Consider the following 23,845-nt stretch of genomic DNA (forward strand, 5'->3'; position numbering starts at 1 on the left):
CTTAGAGAGAGTGGGGTTCAAACAGTATGTGTCTTATCTGATGCTTAGAGAGAGTGGGGTTCAAACAGTATGTGTCTTATCTGATGCTTAGAGAGTGGGATTCAAACAGTACGTGTTTTATCTGATGCTTAGAGAGAGAGTGGGGTTCAAACCGTATGCGTTTTATCTGATGCTTAGAGAGAGAGTGGGGTTCAAACAGTATGCGTTTTATCTGATGCTTAGAGAGAGAGAGGGGTTCAAACAGTACGTGTTTTATCTGATGCTTAGAGAGAGAGAGGGGTTCAAACAGTACGTGTTTTATCTGATGCTTAGAGAGAGAGAGGGGTTCAAACAGTACGTGTTTTATCTGATGCTTAGAGAGAGAGAGGGGTTCAAACAGTACGTGTTTTATCTGATGCTTAGAGAGAGTGGGGTTCAAACAGTACGTGTTTATCTGATGCTTAGAGAGAGAGAGGGGTTCAAACAGTATGTGTTTTATCTGATGCTTAGAGAGAGAGAGGGGTTCAAACAGTACGTGTTTTATCTGATGCTTAGAGAGAGGGGTTCAAACAGTACGTGTTTTATCTGATGCATAGAGAGAGGGGTTCAAACAGTACGTGTTTTATCTGATGCATAGAGAGAGGGGTTCAAACAGTACGTGTTTTATCTGATGCTTAGAGAGAGAGGGGTTCAAACAGTACGTGTTTTATCTGATGCTTAGAGAGAGTGGGGTTCAAACAGTACGTGTTTTATCTGATGCTTAGAGAGAGAGAGGGGTTCAAACAGTACGTGTTTTATCTGATGCTTAGAGAGAGGGGTTCAAACAGTACGTGTTTTATCTGATGCTTACTTGAATTCGCCTGCAATGAAACAATCTAAAGTGCTTACCACATCCGGGCTCAAATAAAATAATTGTTCTATGAAAGAAAACGAGTACTGTTAGATTAGGAGGCCGTGCGTACGACAGAGGCCGAGTCTGTTGCCTTATGGGCCTTGATGAAAAGTCATGCACTATATTGAGAACATGGGGTAATTTGGCATGCCGCTTGTGTGTCTGGTCCAGGCTGGAGGCAGATAGAGGACGCTCTTCCCAGGCACCAGGGAGGGAACGTCCCGTCAACAGCACGGTGAGATGTGGGTTTAGTCCGTGAACAGTCAACGACATGGTCACAGTGAAGGACAAGGGATGGGGACACACACGAGAGTTCACAGTGAAGGACAAGGGATGGGGGACACACACGAGAGTTCACAGTGAAGGACAAGGGATGGGGGACACACACACGAGAGTTCACAGGGAGGACAGCTTGTTGTCCGGTCCACTCTGCTGCACTAGCCTTTCTCCTGTCCTGACCAAGGGGATGACGTAGCAAAATGTTTGCAAACAGAAAAGGAGAATGTGCTTTTCCTATTGGACAAACTCCAGTACAGCAGTAGTACCTACCTTAGAACCCAGACCAGTCTCCCCCCCCTCACAAACCTGTTGTCCTTTGACTTTAGTTTCCCCCCCCTCCCCGCAGGCCCCTCCCCCTCTCCGCAGGCCCCTCCCCCTCTCCGCAGGCCCCTCCCCCTCTCCGCAGGCCCCTCCCCCTCTCCGCAGGCCCCTCCCCCTCTCCGCAGGCCCCTCCCCCTCTCCGCAGGCCCCTCCCCACATAAGTCCTGCTGATGCTCCTCCAACTTACCACTTCATTGTTTTCAGAAGGCAGGTCGAATACACATCTCAGCTTGGAATCCATGAGGTCATGAGGTTTCACATCTTTCCACTGGAGGAGAAGTGAGGAATACAGGTTATTCATCAGACTAAACTACTAGCAGCTGGACTCCATAGACACTAACACACCATCTCTCTCTCTCTCACACACAGACAGACAGACACATACCACAGCGGGTGGAGGAAAAATCTGGCAACGAACTATCACATCATTATTCAACTATTCAGCTCTTAGCCAAACACTAAAACTCTGTAGATATCTTTCCTGTACTTGTCGTCACTGTGATGTTCTGTGAGGAGATCAACACCAGCGCTAACTGTAGTATTAGAGAGAGATTCAGAGAATGGGCTTGGTTTTGACAGGGGGGAAAAAGACCATGACTGTTGCTGCCCTCTACAGGACGAGAGTGGAAAAACACCATGACTCTGTTGCTGCCCTCTACTGGACGAGAGTGGAAAACCACCATGACTCTGTTGCTGCCCTCTACTGGACGAGAGTGGAAAACCACCATGACTCTGTTGCTGCCCTCTACTGGACGAGAGTGGAATTAACCACCATGACTCTGTTGGTGCCCTCTACTGGACGAGAGTGGAATTAACCACCATGACTCTGTTGCTGCCCTCTACTGGACAAGAGGGGGAAACTACCATGACTGTTGCTGCCCTCTACTGGACGAGAGGGGGAAAACTACCATGACTCTGTTGCTGCCCTCTACTGGACGAGAGGGGGAAAACTACCATGACTCTGTTGCTGCCCTCTACTGGACGAGAGTGGAAAGCTACCATGACTCTGTTGCTGCCCTCTACTGGACGAGAGGAAAACCACCATGACTGTTGCTGCCCTCTACTGGATGAGGGGAAAACCACCATGACTGTTGCTGCCCTCTACTGGACAAGAGGGGGAAAACTACCATGACTGTTGCTGCCCTCTACTGGACGAGAGGGGGAAAACTACCATGACTCTGTTGCTGCCCTCTACTGGACGAGAGGGGGAAACCACCATGACTCTGTTGCTGCCCTCTACTGGACGAGAGGGGAAAACCACCATGACTCTGTTGCTGCCCTCTACTGGACGAGAGGGGAAAACCACCATGACTCTGTTGCTGCCCTCTACTGGACGAGAGTGGAAAACCACCATGACTCTGTTGCTGCCCTCTACAGGACGAGAGTGGAAAACCACCATGACTCTGTTGCTGCCCTCTACTGGACGAGAGGGGGAAAACTACCATGACTGGGTTAAGTCACAGATAATACAATGGGGTGTGACATCAAAGCCAGTTCCAATACCATATTTATTTTTCCTTCTTCCCCTGTAATCAGGGATAGATTTACACCTGGGACGCCAGGTGGATACAGATGGATAGAGAAAAGCAGCAGTAGTCCAGACCTCGTAGGGTCAGATGTAGACGACAGTAAGGTAGAATTACTCACCATTGCATCCATCTCAGCCACATTAGGAGGAGCAAAGATACTCTGGACCATGAATTTGTGTTTGCTCTTCTCGTTGGGGTCGTAGTCGAAGGGCTGGAGCATTACTGTAATAGATTCAAAACAAACTGTCACACACTCACACACGTCAGCAAAAAACAGAGTTCTTGATTTTTCACGATAAGTCTTAAATTTAGTTTATTTCAACTACTGTAACAAGGATCTAAATAAAATCTATAGACTAAAGTCCAAATGGACAAGTAAAATAAATGATAAAACAAAGGCTCCTACAATCAGAATTTGTATTTATTATGGATCCCCATTAGCCAAGGCAGCAGCTACTCTTCCTGGGGTTTATTATGGATCCCCAATAGCCAAGGCAGCAGCTACTCTTCCTGGGGTTTATTATGGATCCCCAATAGCCAAGGCAGCAGCTACTCTTCCTGGGGTTTATTATGGATCCCCAATAGCCAAGGCAGCAGCTACTCTTCCTGGGGTTTATTATGGATCCCCAATAGCCAAGGCAGCAGCTACTCTTCCTGGGGTTTATTATGGATCCCCATTAGCCAAGACAGCAGCTACTCTTCCTGGGGTTTATTATGGATCCCCATTAGTTCCTGTCAAGGCAGCAGCTACTCTCCCTGGGGTTTATTATGGATCCCCATTAGCCAAGGCAGCAGCTACTCTTCCTGGGTTTTATTATGGATCCCCATTAGTTCCTGTCAAGGCAGCAGCTACTGTTCCTGGGGTTTATTATGGATCCCCATTAGTTCCTGTCAAGGCAGCAGCTACTCTTTCTGGGCTTTATTATGGGTCCCCATTAGTTCCTGCCAAGGCAGCAGCTACTCTTTCTGGGGTTTATTATGGATCCCCATTAGTTCCTGCCAAGACAGCAGCTACTCTTCCTGGGGTTTATTATGGATCCCCAATAGTTCCTGCCAAGGCAGCAGCTACTCTTCCTGGAGTTTATTATGGATCCCCATTAGTTCCTGTCAAGGCAGCAGCTACTCTCCCTGGGGTTTATTATGGATCCCCATTAGTTCCTGTCAAGGCAGCAGCTACTCTCCCTGGGGTTTATTATGGATCCCCATTAGCCAAGGCAGCAGCTACTCTTCCTGGGGTTTATTATGGATCCCCATTAGTTCCTGCCAAGACAGCAGCTACTCTTCCTGGGGTTTATTATGGATCCCCATTAGTTCCTGCCAAGGCAGCAGCTACTCTTCCTGGGGTTTATTATGGATCCCCATTAGTTCCTGTCAAGGCAGCAGCTACTGTTCCTGGGGTTTATTATGGATCCCCATTAGTTCCTGTCAAGGCAGCAGCTACTCTTTCTGGGGTTTATTATGGGTCCCCATTAGTTCCTGCCAAGGCAGCAGCTACTCTTTCTGGGGTTTATTATGGATCCCCATTAGTTCCTGCCAAGACAGCAGCTACTCTTCCTGGGGTTTATTATGGATCCACAATAGTTCCTGCCAAGGCAGCAGCTACTCTTCCTGGAGTTTATTATGGATCCCCATTAGTTCCTGTCAAGGCAGCAGCTACTCTCCCTGGGGTTTCTGCTAAATGACTTAAATGTAATGTAAATGTAGTTCCTGTCAAGGCAGCAGCTACTCTCCCTGGGGTTTATTATGGATCCCCATTAGCCAAGGCAGCAGCTACTCTTCCTGGGGTTTATTATGGATCCCCATTAGTTCCTGCCAAGACAGCAGCTACTCTTCCTGGGGTTTATTATGGATCCCCATTAGTTCCTGCCAAGGCAGCAGCTACTCTTCCTGGGGTTTATTATGGATCCCCATTAGTTCCTGTCAAGGCAGCAGCTACTCTTCCTGGGGTTTATTATGGATCCCCATTAGTTCCTGTCAAGGCAGCAGCAACTCTTCCTGGGGTTTATTATGGATCCCCATTAGTTCCTGTCAAGGCAGCAGCTACTCTTCCTGGGGTTTATTATGGATCCCCATTAATTCCTGCCAAGGCAGCAGCTACTCTTCCTGGGGTTTATTATGGATCCCCATTAGTTCCTGCCAAGACAGCAGCTACTCTTCCTGGGGTTTATTATGGATCCACATTAGTTCCTGTTGCCAAGGCAGCAGCAAAACAACATCCACTAGTGTGCCTGTTCATCATCCTCTGAGGAAATAGGAAGTATTTTTGAAACAGTCGGAATAGCAAGTTGAGGTGGATAATAAAAATGTAAAAAATTAAAATCACCACTTTAGGGCCACAAATAACCGTATATTTTTTTGTTTTTCAACTATGCAAGTCAGTTAAGAAAAATAGGGACAGAAGGACAGATTTTTATCTTGTCAGCTCGGGGATTCAATCCAGCAAACTTTCAGTTACTGCCCCTACACTCTAGCCGCCAGGCTACCTGCCTCCCCCCCTCCCCTCTAGCCGCCAGGCTACCTGCCGCCCCCTCCTCTAGCCGCCAGGCTACCTGCCGCCCCCTCCCCTCTAACCGCCAGGCTACCTGCCGCCCCCTCCCCTCTAACCGCCAGGCTACCTGCCGCCCCCTCCCCTCTAACCGCCAGGCTACCTGCCGCCCCCTCCCCTCTAACCGCCAGGCTACCTGCCGCCCCCTCCCCTCTAACCGCTAGGCTACCTGCCGCCCCCTCCCCTCTAACCGCTAGGCTACCTGCCGCCCCTCCTCCTCTCTAACCGCTAGGCTACCTGCCGCCCCCCTCCCCTCTAACCGCTAGGCTACCTGCCGCCCCCTCCCCTCTTAAGCGCTAGGCTACCTGCCGCCCCCTGCCCTCTAACCGCTAGGCTACCTGCCGCCCCTCCCCTGCCCTCTAACCGCTAGGCTACACACACAGCAAAGAAAAAGAGCAGGCGAGCGAGCCAGCTGGGATTTTAAATGTACATTTTGTAGAGGGAATTTTTTTAAATAATAAGAGTTCTCCAGTCAGGAATTTTTCTAAACATTAAGGTTATCAATTTTTTTTAAACGTTCCCACCCCTAGTTATTGGACTTACCAGAGATGGTGACAGTAGCACCTACATCGATGATGCCACTGTTGGGCCGTACACAGTATCTCTTGGGAGCTGTGGTCTTCACTTTGAAACATACTCTTCTATCAGACGGGTTCTTCAGCTTCAGGTTGGTGGTGACGACTTCAGTGAAGGGACCTGGCAGAGGGGGAGAGAGGCAGAGGGGGAGAGAGGCAGAGGGGGAGACAGAGGGGGAGGCAGAGGGGGGAGACAGAGGCAGAGGGGGAGGCAGAGGGGGGAGGCAGAGGGGGAGACAGAGGGGGGAGACAGAGGGGGGAGACAGAGGGGGAGACAGAGGGGGGAGACAGAGGGGGGAGACAGAGGGGGCAGACAGAGGGGGGAGACAGAGGGGGGAGACAGAGGGGGGAGGCAGAGGGGGGAGACAGAGGGGGGGAGACAGAGGGGGAGGCAGAGGGGGAGGCAGAGGGGGAGGCAGAGGGGGGAGGCAGAGGGAGAGAACATGTAATCACATGAGGGAAGATGAACACATCTGGATAACACATACAACCATTTAAACAATTTGACTGATTTAAGGTTCACATAAGGAAATCAGTCAATTGAAAAATCAATGAGGTCCTAATCTATGGATTCCACATGACTGGGAATACAGATCTGCATCTGTTGGTCACAGATACTTTAATAAAGAGGTAGGGGTTTGGATCAGAACCAGTCAGTATCTAGTGTGACCATTTGTCTCATGCAGCATCTCCTCCACATAGAGTTGATCAGGCTGTTGATTGTGGCCTGTGGCATGTTGTCCCACTCCTCTTCAATGGCTGTGTGAAGTCGCTGGATATTGGCGGGAACTGGAACACGCTGTCGTACAATGGGTGAGGTTTCATGGAAGAACTGGGACATTTTCAGCTTCCAGGAATTGTGTCCAGATCCTTGCGACATGAGGCTGTACATTATCTTGCTGAAACACGAGGTGAAGGTGGATGAATGGCACGACAACGGGCCTCAGGATCTCGTCACGGTATCTCTGTGCATTCAAATTCCCGTCGATTTAAAATGCAGCTGTGTTTGTTGCCATAGCATAACCCCACAATGAGGCACTCTGTTCCCAACGTTGACGTCAGCACAGCGCTCACCCACATGACGCCATACAGGTGGTCTGTGATTATAAGGCCAGTTGGACTTAGTGGACATTGAATGCTACTTAGGTAGAGAAATTAGCATTAAATTCTCTGGCAACAGTTCAGCATGCCTATGTCTCAAGTTTTGAGGGAGCGTGCAGTTGACGTGGCATTGTGTTCTGTTCAGTGTTTATCATCAGGAAAGAGGAAAACTACTTTGAAGCCATCAGAAGAAACATAACGAAAGGTTAAAGGTTAAACGATGTCACGCAACTCGTGCCTCAAAAAAAAAACAGGACAGATTTGTACCTTGTCAGAACAACAGCTTGGGGATTCGTACTTCAAACCTTTTGGTTACTAGCCCAACGCTCTGACCACTAGGCTACCGGCTACCCTGCCGCCCCAAAATTTACAATACATTTTTTTTATTTTACAGATTGGACAATTTCTCTGACCTTCACATCAGAGCTGCACCGTTTGGGGAGTAACTCACTACCTGGAATCAGTTAAGGCATTTTTTTACTACAGATACTGACTACAGATACTTTTGAAAAACTAAAATTGTGCTATGATGGATTTCTTAAATATAGAAAGAATGTTTGCTCAAATATACAAAATATCAAAAGTGACAGTCAATGCAGCTGGTGGCCACACCAGGTACTATGTACTGCAGTGCATCAACTCCTCATGGACTGCACCAGATTTGCCAGTTCTTGCTGTGAGATGTTACCCCACTCTTCCACCAAGGCACCTGCACGTTACCGGACATTTCTGGGGGGGAAATGGCCCTCACCCTCACCCTCCGATCCAACAGGTCCCAGACGTGCTCAATGGGATTGAGATGTAGGCTCTTCGCTGGCCATGGAAGAACACTGACATTCCTGTCTTGCAGGAAATCATGCACAGAATGAGCAGTATGGCTGGTGGCATTGTCATGCTGGAGGGTCATGTCAGGATGAGCCTACAGGAAGGGTACCACATGAGGGAGGAGGATGTCTTCCCTGTAACGCACAGCGTTGACATTGCCTGCAATGACAACAAGTTCAGTCCGATGATACTGTGACACCTCAGACCACGACGGACCCTCCACCTCCAAATCGATCCCGCTCCAGAGTACAGGCCTCGGTGTAACGCTCATTCCTTTGACGATAAACACAAATCCGACCATCACCCCTGGTGAGACAAAACTGCGACTCGTCCGTGAAGAGCACTTTTTGCCAGTCCTGTTTGGTCCAGCGACGGTGGGTTTGTGCCCATAGGCGACGTCGTTGCTGGTGATGTCTGGTGAGGACCAGCCTTTACAACAGGCCTACAAGCCCCTCAGTTCAGCCTCTCTCCGCCTATAGCGGACAGTCTGAGCACTGGTGGAGGGACTGTGCGTTCCTGGTGTAACTCGGGCAGTTGTTGTTGCCATCCTGTACCTATCCCACAGGTGTGATGTTCGGATGTACCAATCCTGTGCAGGTGTTGTTACACATGGTCTGCCACTACGAGGACGATCAGCTGTCCGTCCCGTCTCCCTGTCTTACGCGTCTCACAGTAAGGACATTGCAATGTATTGCCCTGGCCACATCTGCAGTCCTCATGCCTCCTTGCAGCATGCCTAAAGGCACGTTCACGCAGATGAGCAGGGAACCTGGGCATCTTTCTCTTGGTGTTTTTCCAGCGTTCACAGAAAGACCCCTTTAATGTCTTAAGTTTTCATAACTGTGACCTTAATTGCCTACCGTCTGTAAACTGTTAAGTGTCTTAAAGATTATTCCACAGGTGCATGTTTATGGTTCATTGAAGCATGGGAAACTTAAAACCCTTTATGATCTGTGAAGTTATTCGGATTTCTACGAATTATCTTTGAAAGACAGGGTCCTGAAAAGGGGATCTTTTTTTTTGCTGAGTTTAAATTGACACCTTAGTTCTCAAATTACATTTAATTTAAATCCACATGTGTTTGAAGGATCCTTTTTGTCTTCTAATGTCTCTTAAGGGGGAAAGTAATCAGATTAAATTACTGGGTTTGGGGTAGTCCAAACGTTACGTTGATGATAACGATTTTGGACAAGTAACTAGTAACTGTAACCGATTGCAGTTAGAAAGTAAAGTAACTTCCTCAACCCAGGCGATAAGACACTCCCAACAGACAAGCAAAAAGTCTTTACATAAATGTTGCTGAAGCCAAAACATTAGCGATTTGACAACGTCCCCTACACGCCGTCCCCTCTGGACAACGTCCCCTACACGCCGTCCCCTCTGGACAACGTCCCCTACACGCCGTCCCCTCTGGACAACGTCCCCTACACGCCGTCCCCTACACGCCGTCCCCTCTGGACAACGTCCCCTACACGCCGTCCCCTCTGGACAAAGTCCCCTACACGCCGTCCCCTCTGGACAAAGTCCCCTACACGCCGTCCCCTCTGGACAAAGTCCCCTACACGCCGTCCCCTCTGGACAAAGTCCCCTACACGCCGTCCCCTCTGGACAAAGTCCCCTACACGCCGTCCCCTCTGGACAAAGTCTCCTACACGCCGTCCCCTCTGGACAAAGTCTCCTACACGCCGTCCCCTCTGGACAAAGTCTCCTACACGCCGTCCCCTCTGGACAAAGTCTCCTACACGCCGTCCCCTCTGGACAAAGTCTCCTACACGCCGTCCCTTCTGGACAAAGTCTCCTACACGCCGTCCCTTCTGGACAAAGTCTCCTACACGCCGTCCCTTCTGGACAAAGTCTCCTACACGCCGTCCCTTCTGGACAAAGTCTCCTACACGCCGTCCCTTCTGGACAAAGTCTCCTACACGCTGTCCCATCTGGACAAAGTACACAAAGTCTCCTACACGCTGTCCCTTCTGGACAAAGTCTCCTACACGCTGTCCCATCCGGACAAAGTCTCCTACACGCTGTCCCGTCTGGACAAAGTGGTAACCTTGTGTATTTATAGCCCATTTGTCGGTGCTGAGAGGCTTCGTTATTGTTTCAACTGCAGATTGACCCTTTTAAAAGGCGTAAATGGATGCAACGCCTAGGATCCAGACTGGTCGGAGTCATTAGTTACCAGTACACCAACAGCTGACTGTAATGACATGGTCGGAGTCATTAGTTACCAGTACACCAACAGCTGACTGTAATGACATGGTCGGAGTCATTAGTTACCAGTACACCAACAGCTGACTGTAATGACATGGTCGGAGTCATTAGTTACCAGTACACCAACAGCTGACTGTAATGACATGGTCGGAGTCATTAGTTACCAGTACACCAACAGCTGACTGTAATGACATGGTCGGAGTCATTAGTTACCAGTACACCAACAGCTGACTGTAATGACATGGTCGGAGTCATTAGTTACCAGTACACCAACAGCTGACTAATGACATGGTCGGAGTCATTAGTTACCAGTACACCAACAGCTGACTAATGACATGGTCGGAGTCATTAGTTACCAGTACACCAACAGCTGACTAATGACATGGTCGGAGTCATTAGTTACCAGTACACCAACAGCTGACTAATGACATGGTCGGAGTCATTAGTTACCAGTACACCAACAGCTGACTGTAATGACATGGTCGGAGTCATTAGTTACCAGTACACCAACAGCTGACTGTAATGACATGGTTGGAGTCATTCATTACCAGTACACCAACAGCTGACTGTAATGACATGGTTGGAGTCATTCATTACCAGTACACCAACAGCTGACTGTAATGACATAGTTGGAGTCATTAGTTACCAGTACACCAACAGCCGACTGTAATGACATGGTTGGAGTCATTAGTTACCAGTACACCAACAGCTGACTGTAATGACATGGTTGGAGTCATTAGTTACCAGTACACCAACAGCCGACTGTAATGACATGGTTGGAGTCATTAGTTACCAGTACACCAACAGCCGACTGTAATGACATGGTTGGAGTCATTAGTTACCAGTACACCAACAGCCGACTGTAATGACATGGTTGGAGTCATTCATTACCAGTACACCAACAGCCGACTGTAATGACATGGTCGGAGTCATTAGTTACCAGTACACCAACAGCTGACTGTAATGACATGGTTGGAGTCATTAGTTACCAGTACACCAACAGCTGACTGTAATGACATAGTCGGAGTCATTAGTTACCAGTACACCAACAGCCGACTGTAATGACATGGTCGGAGTCATTAGTTACCAGTACACCAACAGCCGACTGTAATGACATGGTTGGAGTCATTAGTTACCAGTACACCAACAGCCGACTAATGACATGGTCGGAGTCATTAGTTACCAGTACACCAACAGCTGACTGTAATGACATGGTTGGAGTCATTAGTTACCAGTACACCAACAGCCGACTGTAATGACATGGTCGGAGTCATTAGTTACCAGTACACCAACAGCTGACTGTAATGACATGGTTGGAGTCATTAGTTACCAGTACACCAACAGCCGACTGTAATGACATGGTCGGAGTCATTAGTTACCAGTACACCAACAGCCGACTGTAATGACATGGTTGGAGTCATTAGTTACCAGTACACCAACAGCTGACTGTAATGACATGGTTGGAGTCATTAGTTACCAGTACACCAACAGCTGACTAATGACATGGTTGGAGTCATTAGTTACCAGTACACCAACAGCTGACTGTAATGACATGGTTGGAGTCATTAGTTACCAGTACACCAACAGCTGACTAATGACATGGTCGGAGTCATTAGTTACCAGTACACCAACAGCCGACTGTAATGACATGGTCGGAGTCATTAGTTACCAGTACACCAACAGCCGACTGTAATGACATGGTCGGAGTCATTAGTTACCAGTACACCAACAGCCGACTGTAATGACATGGTTGGAGTCATTAGTTACCAGTACACCAACAGCCGACTGTAATGACATGGTCGGAGTCATTAGTTACCAGTACACCAACAGCCGACTGTAATGACATGGTCGGAGTCATTAGTTACCAGTACACCAACAGCCGACTGTAATGACATGGTCGGAGTCATTAGTTACCAGTACACCAACAGCCGACTGTAATGACATGGTCGGAGTCATTAGTTACCAGTACACCAACAGCCGACTGTAATGACATGGTCGGAGTCATTAGTTACCAGTACACAAACAGCCGACTGTAATGACATGGTCGGAGTCATTAGTTACCAGTACACCAACAGCCGACTGTAATGACATGGTCGGAGTCATTAGTTACCAGTACACCAACAGCCGACTGTAATGACATGGTCGGAGTCATTAGTTACCAGTACACCAACAGCCGACTGTAATGACATGGTCGGAGTCATTAGTTACCAGTACACCAACAGCTGACTGTAATGACATGGTCGGAGTCATTAGTTACCAGTACACCAACAGCTGACTGTAATGACATGGTTGGAGTCATTAGTTACCAGTACACCAACAGCTGACTGTAATGACATGGTTGGAGTCATTAGTTACCAGTACACCAACAGCTGACTGTAATGACATGGTTGGAGTCATTAGTTACCAGTACACCAACAGCTGACTGTAATGACATGGTTGGAGTCATTAGTTACCAGTACACCAACAGCTGACTGTAATGACATGGTTGGAGTCATTAGTTACCAGTACACCAACAGCTGACTGTAATGACATGGTCAGAGTCATTAGTTACCAGTACACCAACAGCTGACTGTAATGACATGGTTGGAGTCATTAGTTACCAGTACACCAACAGCTGACTGTAATGACATGGTCGGAGTCATTAGTTACCAGTACACCAACAGCCGACTGTAATGACATGGTCGGAGTCATTAGTTACCAGTACACCAACAGCTGACTGTAATGACATGGTCGGAGTCATTAGTTACCAGTACACCAACAGCTGACTGTAATGACATGGTTGGAGTCATTAGTTACCAGTACACCAACAGCCGACTGTAATGACATGGTTGGAGTCATTAGTTACCAGTACACCAACAGCCGACTGTAATGACATGGTCGGAGTCATTAGTTACCAGTACACCAACAGCTGACTGTAATGACATGGTTGGAGTCATTAGTTACCAGTACACCAACAGCTGACTGTAATGACATGGTCGGAGTCATTAGTTACCAGTACACCAACAGCCGACTGTAATGACATGGTCGGAGTCATTAGTTACCAGTACACCAACAGCTGACTGTAATGACATGGTCGGAGTCATTAGTTACCAGTACACCAACAGCTGACTGTAATGACATGGTCGGAGTCATTAGTTACCAGTACACCAACAGCCGACTGTAATGACATGGTCGGAGTCATTAGTTACCAGTACACCAACAGCTGACTAATGACATGGTCGGAGTCATTAGTTACCAGTACACCAACAGCTGACTGTAATGACATGGTTGGAGTCATTAGTTACCAGTACACCAACAGCCGACTGTATGTAAACAGGTCATTGCATTACGTACCGCTTTCCGAGGCTATAAGCCAAATCCTAATCGATTAAACCAATTGAAGGTTCCCTTAGCTCAGGTAATATCATATGGAGAGGAGATCCCATGCTCTCCATATTGGAGATGGAAGGACTGTGGCTGCGTTGACAGTCAACCCAATTCTGAACTTTCGACACTAATTTGTCTTTTGATCGATCTGATCTTTTGCCAACAATTGGGTTGCCTGTGTAAATGCAGCCTTTGTGACCTGATTTGTTGACTCAGGTTGATTGACTCCTGTAAAATTCATGGGAAGACATTAGCTACCATCATTACTCCGGTGCTGCTCTCTGTCTATCTGGTGACAGCTGGTCTGCTGTTTCCTATAAGGACATTAACAGCCAGCACGGTCCAGATTTAACCAATCAGCATGGTCCAGATTTAACCAGTCAGCATGGTCCAGATTTGACCAGTCAGCATGGTCCCAACACGGTCCAGATTTAACCAGTCAGCATGGTCCCAACACGGTCCAGATTTAACCAGTCAGCATGGTCCCAACACGGTCCAGATTTAACCAGTCAGCATGGTCCCAACACGGTCCAGATTTAACCAGTCAGCATGGTCCAGATTTAACCAATCAGCATGGTCCAGATTTAACCAGTCAGCATGGTCCAGATTTGACCAGTCAGCATGGTCCCAACACGGTCCAGATTTAACCAGTCAGCATGGTCCCAACACGGTCCAGATTTAACCAGTCAGCATGGTCCCAACACGGTCCAGATTTAACCAGTCAGCATGGTCCCAACACGGTCCAGATTTAACCAGTCAGCATGGTCCCAACACGGTCCAGATTTAACCAGTCAGCATGGTCCCAACACGGTCCAGATTTAACCAGTCAGCATGGTCCAGATTTAACCAGTCAGCATGGTCCAGATTTAACCAGTCAGCATGGTCCAGATTTAACCAGTCAGCATGGTCCAGATTTAACCAGTCAGCATGGTCCAGATTTGACCAGTCAGCATGGTCCCAACACGGTCCAGATTTAACCAGTCAGCATGGTCCCAACACGGTCCAGATTTAACCAGTCAGCATGGTCCCAACACGGTCAAGGGTTTAACCAGTCAGCATGGTCCAGATTTAACCAGTCAGCATGGTCCCAACACGGTCCAGATTTAACCAGTCAGCATGGTCCAGATTTAACCAGTCAGCATGGTCCAGATTTAACCAGTCAGCATGGTCCAGATTTAACCAGTCAGCATGGTCCAGATTTAACCAATCAGCATGGTCCCAACACGGTCCAGATTTAACCAGTCAGCATGGTCCCAACACGGTGCACATTTAACCAGTCAGCATGGTCCAGATTTAACCAGTCAGCATGGTCCAGATTTAACCAATCAGCATGGTCCAGATTTAACCAATCAGCATGGTCCAGATTTAACCAATCAGCATGGTCCCAACACGGTGCAGATTTAACCAGTCAGCATGGTCCCAACACGGTCCAGATTTGACCAGTCAGCATGGTCCAGATTTAACCAGTCAGCATGGTCCAGATTTAACCAGTCAGCATGGTCCAGATTTAACCAATCAGCATGGTCCCAACACGGTCCAGATTTAACCAGTCAGCATGGTCCCAACACGGTGCAGATTTAACCAGTCAGCATGGTCCCAACACGGTCCAGATTTGACCAGTCAGCATGGTCCAGATTTAACCAGTCAGCATGGTCCAGATTTAACCAGTCAGCATGGTCCAGATTTAACCAATCAGCATGGTCCAGATTTAACCAATCAGCATGGTCCAGATTTAACCAGTCAGCATGGTCCCAACACGGTGCAGATTTAACCAGTCAGCATGGTCCAGATTTAACCAGTCAGCATGGTCCCAACACAGTCCAGATTTAACCAATCAGCATGGTCCAGATTTAACCAATCAGCATGGTCCCAACACGGTGCAGATTTTCCCATCATGTTGTCAACACAGCTAGAGGCCAAGTCAAATTACACCAAACTCAGATGAATTAGTGACTAGTTGCCCCGCAGACAGATAAATGGAGGTGGTTGTGTATCCATTTTCCCAGCTGATGGGTTTATTAGGGCATGTTTTGCTGTGACCTGGCTTGACCATAACACCGTTTCAGATCAACATGATATACTGAAAGACAGGGTCTAATGTCCGTCATTGCACCAAACAACATTGTGACTCAGTCAAGTAACCTACAATGGTTCTACGCTCGTTTCCATACCATCCATACCGAGGGAGGAAATGATTGGAAGGGTATCCTGATCCGAGGGGACATGGGGGACAGCATTTGGTTATACATTTAACAGTTATACTCCCCACAGAAAGCTTGGGTTTGGTTTAATACTGATGGGGTCCATATGGACAACACAGATAAAACCCAATTCAATCTATGATCACATCCTCTTGCTTAGAGACAAGCTGAGGAAATGCAAATAGGATTTTTTTTTTGTTGCTTCAGGATCAATGACCATTTATCCATCCTCTAACATGAATCAATAACCAACGTTTTTCTAGATTACTATGACCTACTCAATACACTGATCACCACAACGAAGTGAGATTAGGCCTGGCAGAGCTGGGTTAGCCCACGACGGGACAGTGGGCATTGGGTTAGCCCACGACACCACGGCGTGTCCATGGCAACACGGCGTGTCCATGGCAACATGGCGTGTCCATGGCAACACGGCGTGTCCATCAGGAAGTAGCAGTCTTTCCTGTTCCCCATTTCATACAGGCTTATAGTTGAACAGTGAATTGACAGAATGTAGCCTAACCTAAATATGTACTAGATCTAGTTAACATATGGCATTTAGGCCTTGTGAATGACTAGACCTAGATGGACTTATTGTTAGGACCATCGCCACACGCAGCCCCCAGACACTACGCCATACAGAACCCCCCAGACACTACGCCACACGCAGCCCCCCAGACACTACGCCACACGCAGCCCCCCAGACACTACGCCATACAGAACCCCCCCAGACACTACGCCATACAGAACCCCCACAGACACTACGCCATACAGAACCCCCACAGACACTACGCCATACAGAACCCCCACAGACACTACGCCATACAGAACCCCCCAGACACTACGCCATACAGAACCCCCCCAGACACTACGCCATACAGAACCCCCCCAGACACTACGCCATACAGAACCCCCCAGACACTACGCCATACAGAACCCCCCAGACACTACGCCATACAGAACCCCCAGACACTACGCCATACAGAACCCCCAGACACTACGCCATACAGAACCCCCAGACACTACGCCATACAGAACCCCCAGACACTACGCCATACAGAACCCCCAGACACTACGCCATACAGAACCCCCAGACACTACGCCATACAGAACCCCCAGACACTACGCCATACAGAACCCCCAGACACTACGCCATACAGAACCCAGACACTACGCCATACAGAACTCCTGAAAAGCTTTTACCCCCAAGCCATAAGACTGCTGAACAGTTCATCAAATGGCTCCCTGTTCCTGGAAGGCAGGAAGTTTTGCCCCAGTGATGTACTGGGCAGTACACTCTACCCTCTGTAGATCGGAGGCCGAGCAGTTATCATACCAGGCGGTGATGCAACCGGTCAGGATGCTCTCGATGGTGAGGATCTGAGGACGGGTTGATGACATAACCAGGACGGGTTGATGACATAACCAGGACGGGTTGATGACATAACCAGGACGGGTTGATGACATAACCAGGACGGGTTGATGACATAACCAGGACGGGTTGATGACATAACCAGGACGGGTTGATGACATAACCAGGACGGGTTGATGACATAACCAGGACGGGTTGATGACATAACCAGGACGGGTTGATGACATAACCAGGACGGGTTGATGACATAACCAGGACTGTGCCTTTGTCTTCTGGACAACGAAATAAAGTTTACATGAAAACCAACAGAACAGCAGAGAACAGCTGTTTAAGGAACACCAGGAAGTCTATAAATAAACTGCCTCCTCGGATGGATTTTCACAAGGCTACTTTGAAGCAAGGTACGACCCGCCTCGTAGTAAAACCTTCACGTTGCAAACAAATATACTGCCTCAAGCTGCCACTGCAAAGTAGTGGGTGACACGCCTACGCATGGGAGACACGCTTTACGAGTTGAGACTGAGAAGGAAAACAAAAACAACAAAAAGGTTCCTTTTTAAATCGTGGCCCGTAAATTTAACAAGTGATTGCATTTAGAAAGTGTTATTTGTTGAACCATGACGGGGGGCTTCTAAAAGCAGGCTTCACTCCAGTAGACTACAGACTGAGGAGCTTCTCTATATCCTGTCTGACAGGTGGTAGGGTATTCCTCTCCTCAGAGGTGGTAGGATATTCCTCTCCTCAGAGGTGGTAGGATATTCCTCTCCTCAGAGGTGGTAGGATATTCCTCTCCTCAGAGGTGGTAGGATATTCCTCTCCTCAGAGGTGGTAGGATATTCCTCTCCTCAGAGGTGGTAGGATATTCCTCTCCTCAGAGGTGGTAGGATATTCCTCTCCTCAGATGTGGTAGGATATTCCTCTCCTCAGAGGTGGTAGGATATTCCTCTCCTCAGAGGTGGTAGGATATTCCTCTCCTCAGAGGTGGTAGGATATTCCTCTCCTCAGAGGTGGTAGGATATTCCTCTCCTCAGAGGTGGTAGGATATTCCTCTCCTCAGAGGTGGTAGGATATTCCTCTCCTCAGAGGTGGTAGGATATTCCTCTCCTCAGAGGTGGTAGGATATTCCTCTCCTCTAACTAGTCACAAATAAATGCATCATGAGGACTAATGAGGACTAACGAAAACACACAACGCGGCAATTTAAATTCCACACAATTATTCAAATTAACCTATAAACCGATAAGCATGACTGGTCAAAATGTATTTTGGTGGCTAAACCAATTAACATCCTTATCTCCTCCAGAACACAGTGTTATTGCACAGCCTCGAGCCTGTGTTCAAGTTCAATTCAGAAAGAACTGTTTGAGACAGTTGTCAACTCCTACATAGTCATTTTGTGACAGGATCTAGGCTGCACAGGGCCATCCTAGACAGGATCTAGGTTGCACAGGGCCATCCTAGACAGGATCTAGGTTGCACAGGGCCATCCTAGACAGGATCTAGGCTGCACAGGGCCATCCTAGACAGGATCTAGGTTGCACAGGGCCATCCATCCACCTAGACAGGATCTAGGCAGTTTCACATACTTGTCACGAGAGCTTAAAAATATTACGTAATTATAATACTAGTTTGCGTTCAACACACAAGTGGCACGGTATTGGTGGGAGCTGTCTTGCTACTTACGCCCTACCTACCTACACACCATATATTTACATTATGTTTGTCATCTGGTGTCAAGGTTAAAGAGAAGATGTGTGTTCTCCCCCGACATGGGTGACCCCGGCATGGGTGACCCCGGCATGGGTGACCCCGGCATGGCCTATTGAGCCAGGGAAGGGAGAGAGCTGGCCAATTACGTGACATGCAATTTGTTTATCCTAAAAAATTGTTGCGTGCTCGCCTACCGTTGTCATTTAGAAAGCAGTTAGTGAGCCTCGGGTTTAATTTGTTGAAGGGGTAAACATAAATCTTGTGACTGATGAGAAGTTGGGCTGATTGATCAGAAGACGTGTCAGATGGCACGGCCGGCTCTGGTCCAGGTCATCAGTAACTCCCAGGACCAGAGCTATCAGAGGGCACGGCCGGCTCTGGTCCAGGTCATCAGTAACACCCAGGACCAGAGCTATCAGAGGGCACGGCCGGCTCTGGTCCAGGTCATCAGTAACACCCAGGACCAGAGCTATCAGAGGGCACGGCCGGCTCTGGTCCAGGTCATCAGTAACACCCAGGACCAGAGCTATCAGAGGGCACGGCCGGCTCTGGTCCAGGTCATCAGTAACACCCAGGACCAGAGCTATCAGAGGGCACGGCCGGCTCTGGTCCAGGTCATCAGTAACACCCAGGACCAGAGCTATCAGAGGGCACGGCCGGCTCTGGTCCAGGTCATCAGTAACACCCAGGACCAGAGCTATCAGAGGGCACGGCCGGCTCTGGTCCAGGTCATCAGTAACACCCAGGACCAGAGCTATCAGAGGGCACGGCCGGCTCTGGTCCAGGTCATCAGTAACACCCAGGACCAGAGCTATCAGAGGGCACGGCCGGCTCTGGTCCAGGTCATCAGTAACACCCAGGACCAGAGCTATCAGAGGGCACGGCCGGCTCTGGTCCAGGTCATCAGTAACACCCAGGACCAGAGCTATCAGAGGGCACGGCCGGCTCTGGTCCAGGTCATAAGTAACTCCCAGGACCAGAGCTATCAGAGGGCACGGCCGGCTCTGGTCCAGGTCATCAGTAACACCCAGGACCAGAGCTATCAGAGGGCACGGCCGGCTCTGGTCCAGGTCATCAGTAACACCCAGGACCAGAGCTATCAGAGGGCACGGCCGTTTTAGGTTGTAGTTATTATAGGATTTATAGGACTATTTCTCTCTACACCATTTGTATTTCCTTCTCTACACCATTTGTATGGTCCTTCTGTAGCTCAGTTGGTAGAGCATGGCGCTTGTAACGCCAGGGTAGTGGGTTCGATTCCCGGGACCACCCATACGTAGAATGTATGCACACATGACTGTAAGTCGCTTTGGATAAAAGCGTCTGCTAAATGGCATATATTTTTTATATATTTTATTTCATATACCTTTGACTATTGGATATTCTAATAGGCACTTTAGTATTGCCAGCCTAATCTCAGGAGTTGATAGGCTTGAAGTCATAAACAGCGTTGTGAAGCAAGCATTGCGAAGAGCTGCTGGCAAAACGCACGAAAGTGCTGTTTGAATGAATGCTTACGAGCCTGCTGCTGCTCAATCAGACAGCTCTATCAAATCATAGACTTAATTATAACATAATAACACACAGAAATACGAGCCTTAGGTCATTAACAAGGTCGAATCCGGAAACGGTAATTTAGAAAACAAAACGTTTATTCTTTCAGTGAAATATGTAAACGTTCCGTATTTTATCTAACGGGTGGCATCCCTAAGTCTAAATGTTTTTGTTACATTGTACAACCTTCAATGTTAGGTCATAATTATGTACAATTCAGGCAAATTAATTATGGTCACAGTTCCCAACGAGCCAGGCGGCCCAAACTGCTGCATATACCCTGACTCTGCTTGCACTGAACGCAAGAGAAGGGACACAATTTCCCTAGTTTATATTGCCTGCTAACATTAAAATAAATTAACTAAATATGCAGGTTTAAAAATATATACTTGTGTATTGATTTTAACAAAGGCATTGATGTTTATGGTTAGGTACATTGGTGCAACGATTGTGCTTTTTTCGCGAATGCGCTTTTTAAATCACCACCCGTTTGGCAAAGTTGAAGTAGGCTGTGATTCGATGATAAATCAAAAAGGCCAACTACTGATTGTCATGAAAACTTTAAACCGGCCCTAATTAAAATCGGGCCAATTAAATCAGTCGACCTCCGACAGTCATGGAAGCTGCTCACCAACAATTTTTTTTTTTTTTGTCTTTCAACAGCTTAAGGTTGATTTCAATTGTCAAGTCAATTAATGTATTTTTAGGAAGCGTTCCAAGTCACATCGAAACAAAAATGTCACTTGACTTGGGGGACTTTTAGACGGACTTCTGTAATCTGTCAACCTAAAGCGATATAAGACACACTGACTGTCAACATCACCAGCATTGTGGTCAATTTAAAAAACCGGTACGATAAACAAGCTAGAACTAGTGTGTACATACGACAAACTGTACACGTCACTGACCGAGCCAGTTACGACACCCGAACAAACACAGGAGGAGAAGTGTAATTTTATGAGGTTGTAGTATCAGAGGTGGTAGATGTGGTGAAGTTATCGGAGACCAAGGTATGCACAGAGGGGCAGGAAAAAGATGAGTCTGACAGTAGGAGTGAAGTTTATGGGAAAAAAAAAAAAATAGGGACTCTTGCCTTTAACCTGATCCATTTGTGGATTCAGGCTGGGGGGAAAAAGGTTTGTGAGGGTAACCAGAAATGGTCTAGTGAGCATTTTTCGTTTCTGTTGGTTTGAGGGAGAAGGCGCTCAGAGTAAAACAAAAATGGGAGGCAAGAAAAGTGAATTTTCGCTTTTAAAAAAAAGGGCACCAATGAAAGGAGTGATAACTGGGGTAGCAGTAGATAAACGCTGACCAGCTGAGGGGAAAGAGACCCGGTGTATGTGATGCTCGTCGTTTGATGCGACGCAGACAGGGTGGCGAGAGGGAGGAAACAGAACAGTCATTGTCTTCTCTTTTGAGGTTTGAAGTTGAGTTTTTGCCTGAAAGTGATGTTAGGATATACAAGTTATCCTGTATGTGCTTTTGTACCGAATACATTACTTTGTTACAGGTGTAAAGCTGATGGGTATGTAGCAGCAGTGTGTAGGAGGGAGGTTCCTATGTAGCAGCAGTGTGTAGGAGGGAGGTTCCTAGATGTTCCTATGTGTTCCTATGTAGCAGCAGTGTGTAGGAGGGAGGTTCCTATGTGGCAGCAGTGTGTAGGAGGGAGGTTCCTATGTGGCAGCAGTGAGTAGGAGGGAGGTTCCTATGTGGCAGCAGTGAGTAGGAGGGAGGTTCCTATGTAGCAGCAGTGTGTAGGAGGGAGGTTCCTAGATGTTCCTATGTGTTCCTATGTAGCAGCAGTGTGTAGGAGGGAGGTTCCTATGTGGCATCAGTGTGTAGGAGGGAGGTTCCTATGTGGCAGCAGTGAGTAGGAGGGAGGTTCCTATGTGGCAGCAGTGAGTAGGAGGGAGGTTCCTATGTGGCAGCAGTGAGTAGGAGGGAGGTTCCTATGAGGCAGCAGTGAGTAGGAGGGAGGTTCCTATGTGGCAGCAGTGAGTAGGAGGGAGGTTCCTATGAGGCAGCAGTGTGTAGGAGGGAGGTTCCTATGTGGCAGCAGTGAGTAGGAGGGAGGTTCCTATGTGGCAGCAGTGAGTAGGAGGGAGGTTCCTATGTGGCAGCAGTGAGTAGGAGGGAGGTTCCTATGAGGCAGCAGTGAGTAGGAGGGAGGTTCCTATGAGGCAGCAGTGAGTAGGAGGGAGGTTCCTATGAGGCAGCAGTGAGTAGGAGGGAGGTTCCTAGATGTTCCTATGTGGCAGCAGTGTGTAGGAGGGAGGTTCCTAGATGTTCCTATGTAGCAGCAGTGTGTAGGAGGGAGGTTCCTAGATGTTCCTAAGTAGCAGCAGTGTGTAGGAGGGAAGATCCAAGGTGTGTAGGAGGGAGGTTCCTATGTGGCAGCAGTGTGTAGGAGGGAGGTTCCTATGTAGCAGCAGTGTGTAGGAGGGAGGTTCCTATGTAGCAGCAGTGTGTAGGAGGGAGGTTCCTATGTAGCAGCAGTGTGTAGGAGGGAGGTTCCTATGTAGCAGCAGTGTGTAGGAGGGAGGTTCCTATGTAGCAGCAGTGTGTAGGAGGGAGATCCTATGTGGCAGCAGTGTGTAGGAGGGAGGTTCCTATGTAGCAGCAGTGTGTAGGAGGGAGGTTCCTAGATGTTCCTATGTGTTCCTATGTAGCAGCAGTGTGTAGGAGGGAGGTTCCTATGTGGCAGCAGTGAGTAGGAGGGAGGTTCCTATGTGGCAGCAGTGAGTAGGAGGGAGGTTCCTATGTGGCAGCAGTGAGTAGGAGGGAGGTTCCTATGAGGCAGCAGTGAGTAGGAGGGAGGTTCCTATGAGGCAGCAGTGAGTAGGAGGGAGGTTCCTAGATGTTCCTATGTGGCAGCAGTGTGTAGGAGGGAGGTTCCTAGATGTTCCTATGTAGCAGCAGTGTGTAGGAGGGAGGTTCCTAGATGTTCCTATGTAGCAGCAGTGTGTAGGAGGGAGGTTCCTAGATGTTCCTAAGTAGCAGCAGTGTGTAGGAGGGAAGATCCAAGGTGTGTAGGAGGGAGGTTCCTATGTGGCAGCAGTGTGTAGGAGGGAGGTTCCTATGTGGCAGCAGTGTGTAGGAGGGAGGTTCCTATGTAGCAGCAGTGTGTAGGAGGGAGGTTCCTATGTAGCAGCAGTGTGTAGGAGGGAGGTTCCTATGTAGCAGCAGTGTGTAGGAGGGAGGTTCCTATGAGGCAGCAGTGAGTAGGAGGGAGGTTCCTATGAGGCAGCAGTGAGTAGGTGGGAGGGTCCTATGAGGCAGCAGTGTGTAGGAGGGAGGGTCCTATGAGGCAGCAGTGAGTAGGAGGGAGGTTCCTATGTGTTCCTATGAGGCAGCAGTGTGTAGGAGGGAGGTTCCTATGTGTTCC

At 48.3% G+C, this 23,845-nt stretch overlaps 1 protein-coding gene across 1 annotated transcript in view; it reads right to left on the minus strand.

The window, feature by feature from the left end:
* The window catches only part of LOC124009500 (vesicle-associated membrane protein-associated protein A-like), a 31,424-nt gene that overhangs the window by 5,356 nt on the left and 2,223 nt on the right, over positions 1–23,845 (minus strand). The window contains exons 2-4 of the mRNA XM_046321326.1: positions 6,089–6,241; positions 3,119–3,222; positions 1,659–1,739 (exon numbers count right to left, since the gene is read on the minus strand). Of these exons, the coding sequence (XP_046177282.1) occupies positions 1,659–1,739; positions 3,119–3,222; positions 6,089–6,241 (338 nt within the window). The remainder of the gene's footprint in view (positions 1–1,658; positions 1,740–3,118; positions 3,223–6,088; positions 6,242–23,845) is intronic.

This window comes from Oncorhynchus gorbuscha, linkage group LG22 (assembly GCF_021184085.1).
Source record: "Oncorhynchus gorbuscha isolate QuinsamMale2020 ecotype Even-year linkage group LG22, OgorEven_v1.0, whole genome shotgun sequence".
NCBI classification, from domain to species: Eukaryota; Metazoa; Chordata; class Actinopteri; order Salmoniformes; family Salmonidae; genus Oncorhynchus; species Oncorhynchus gorbuscha.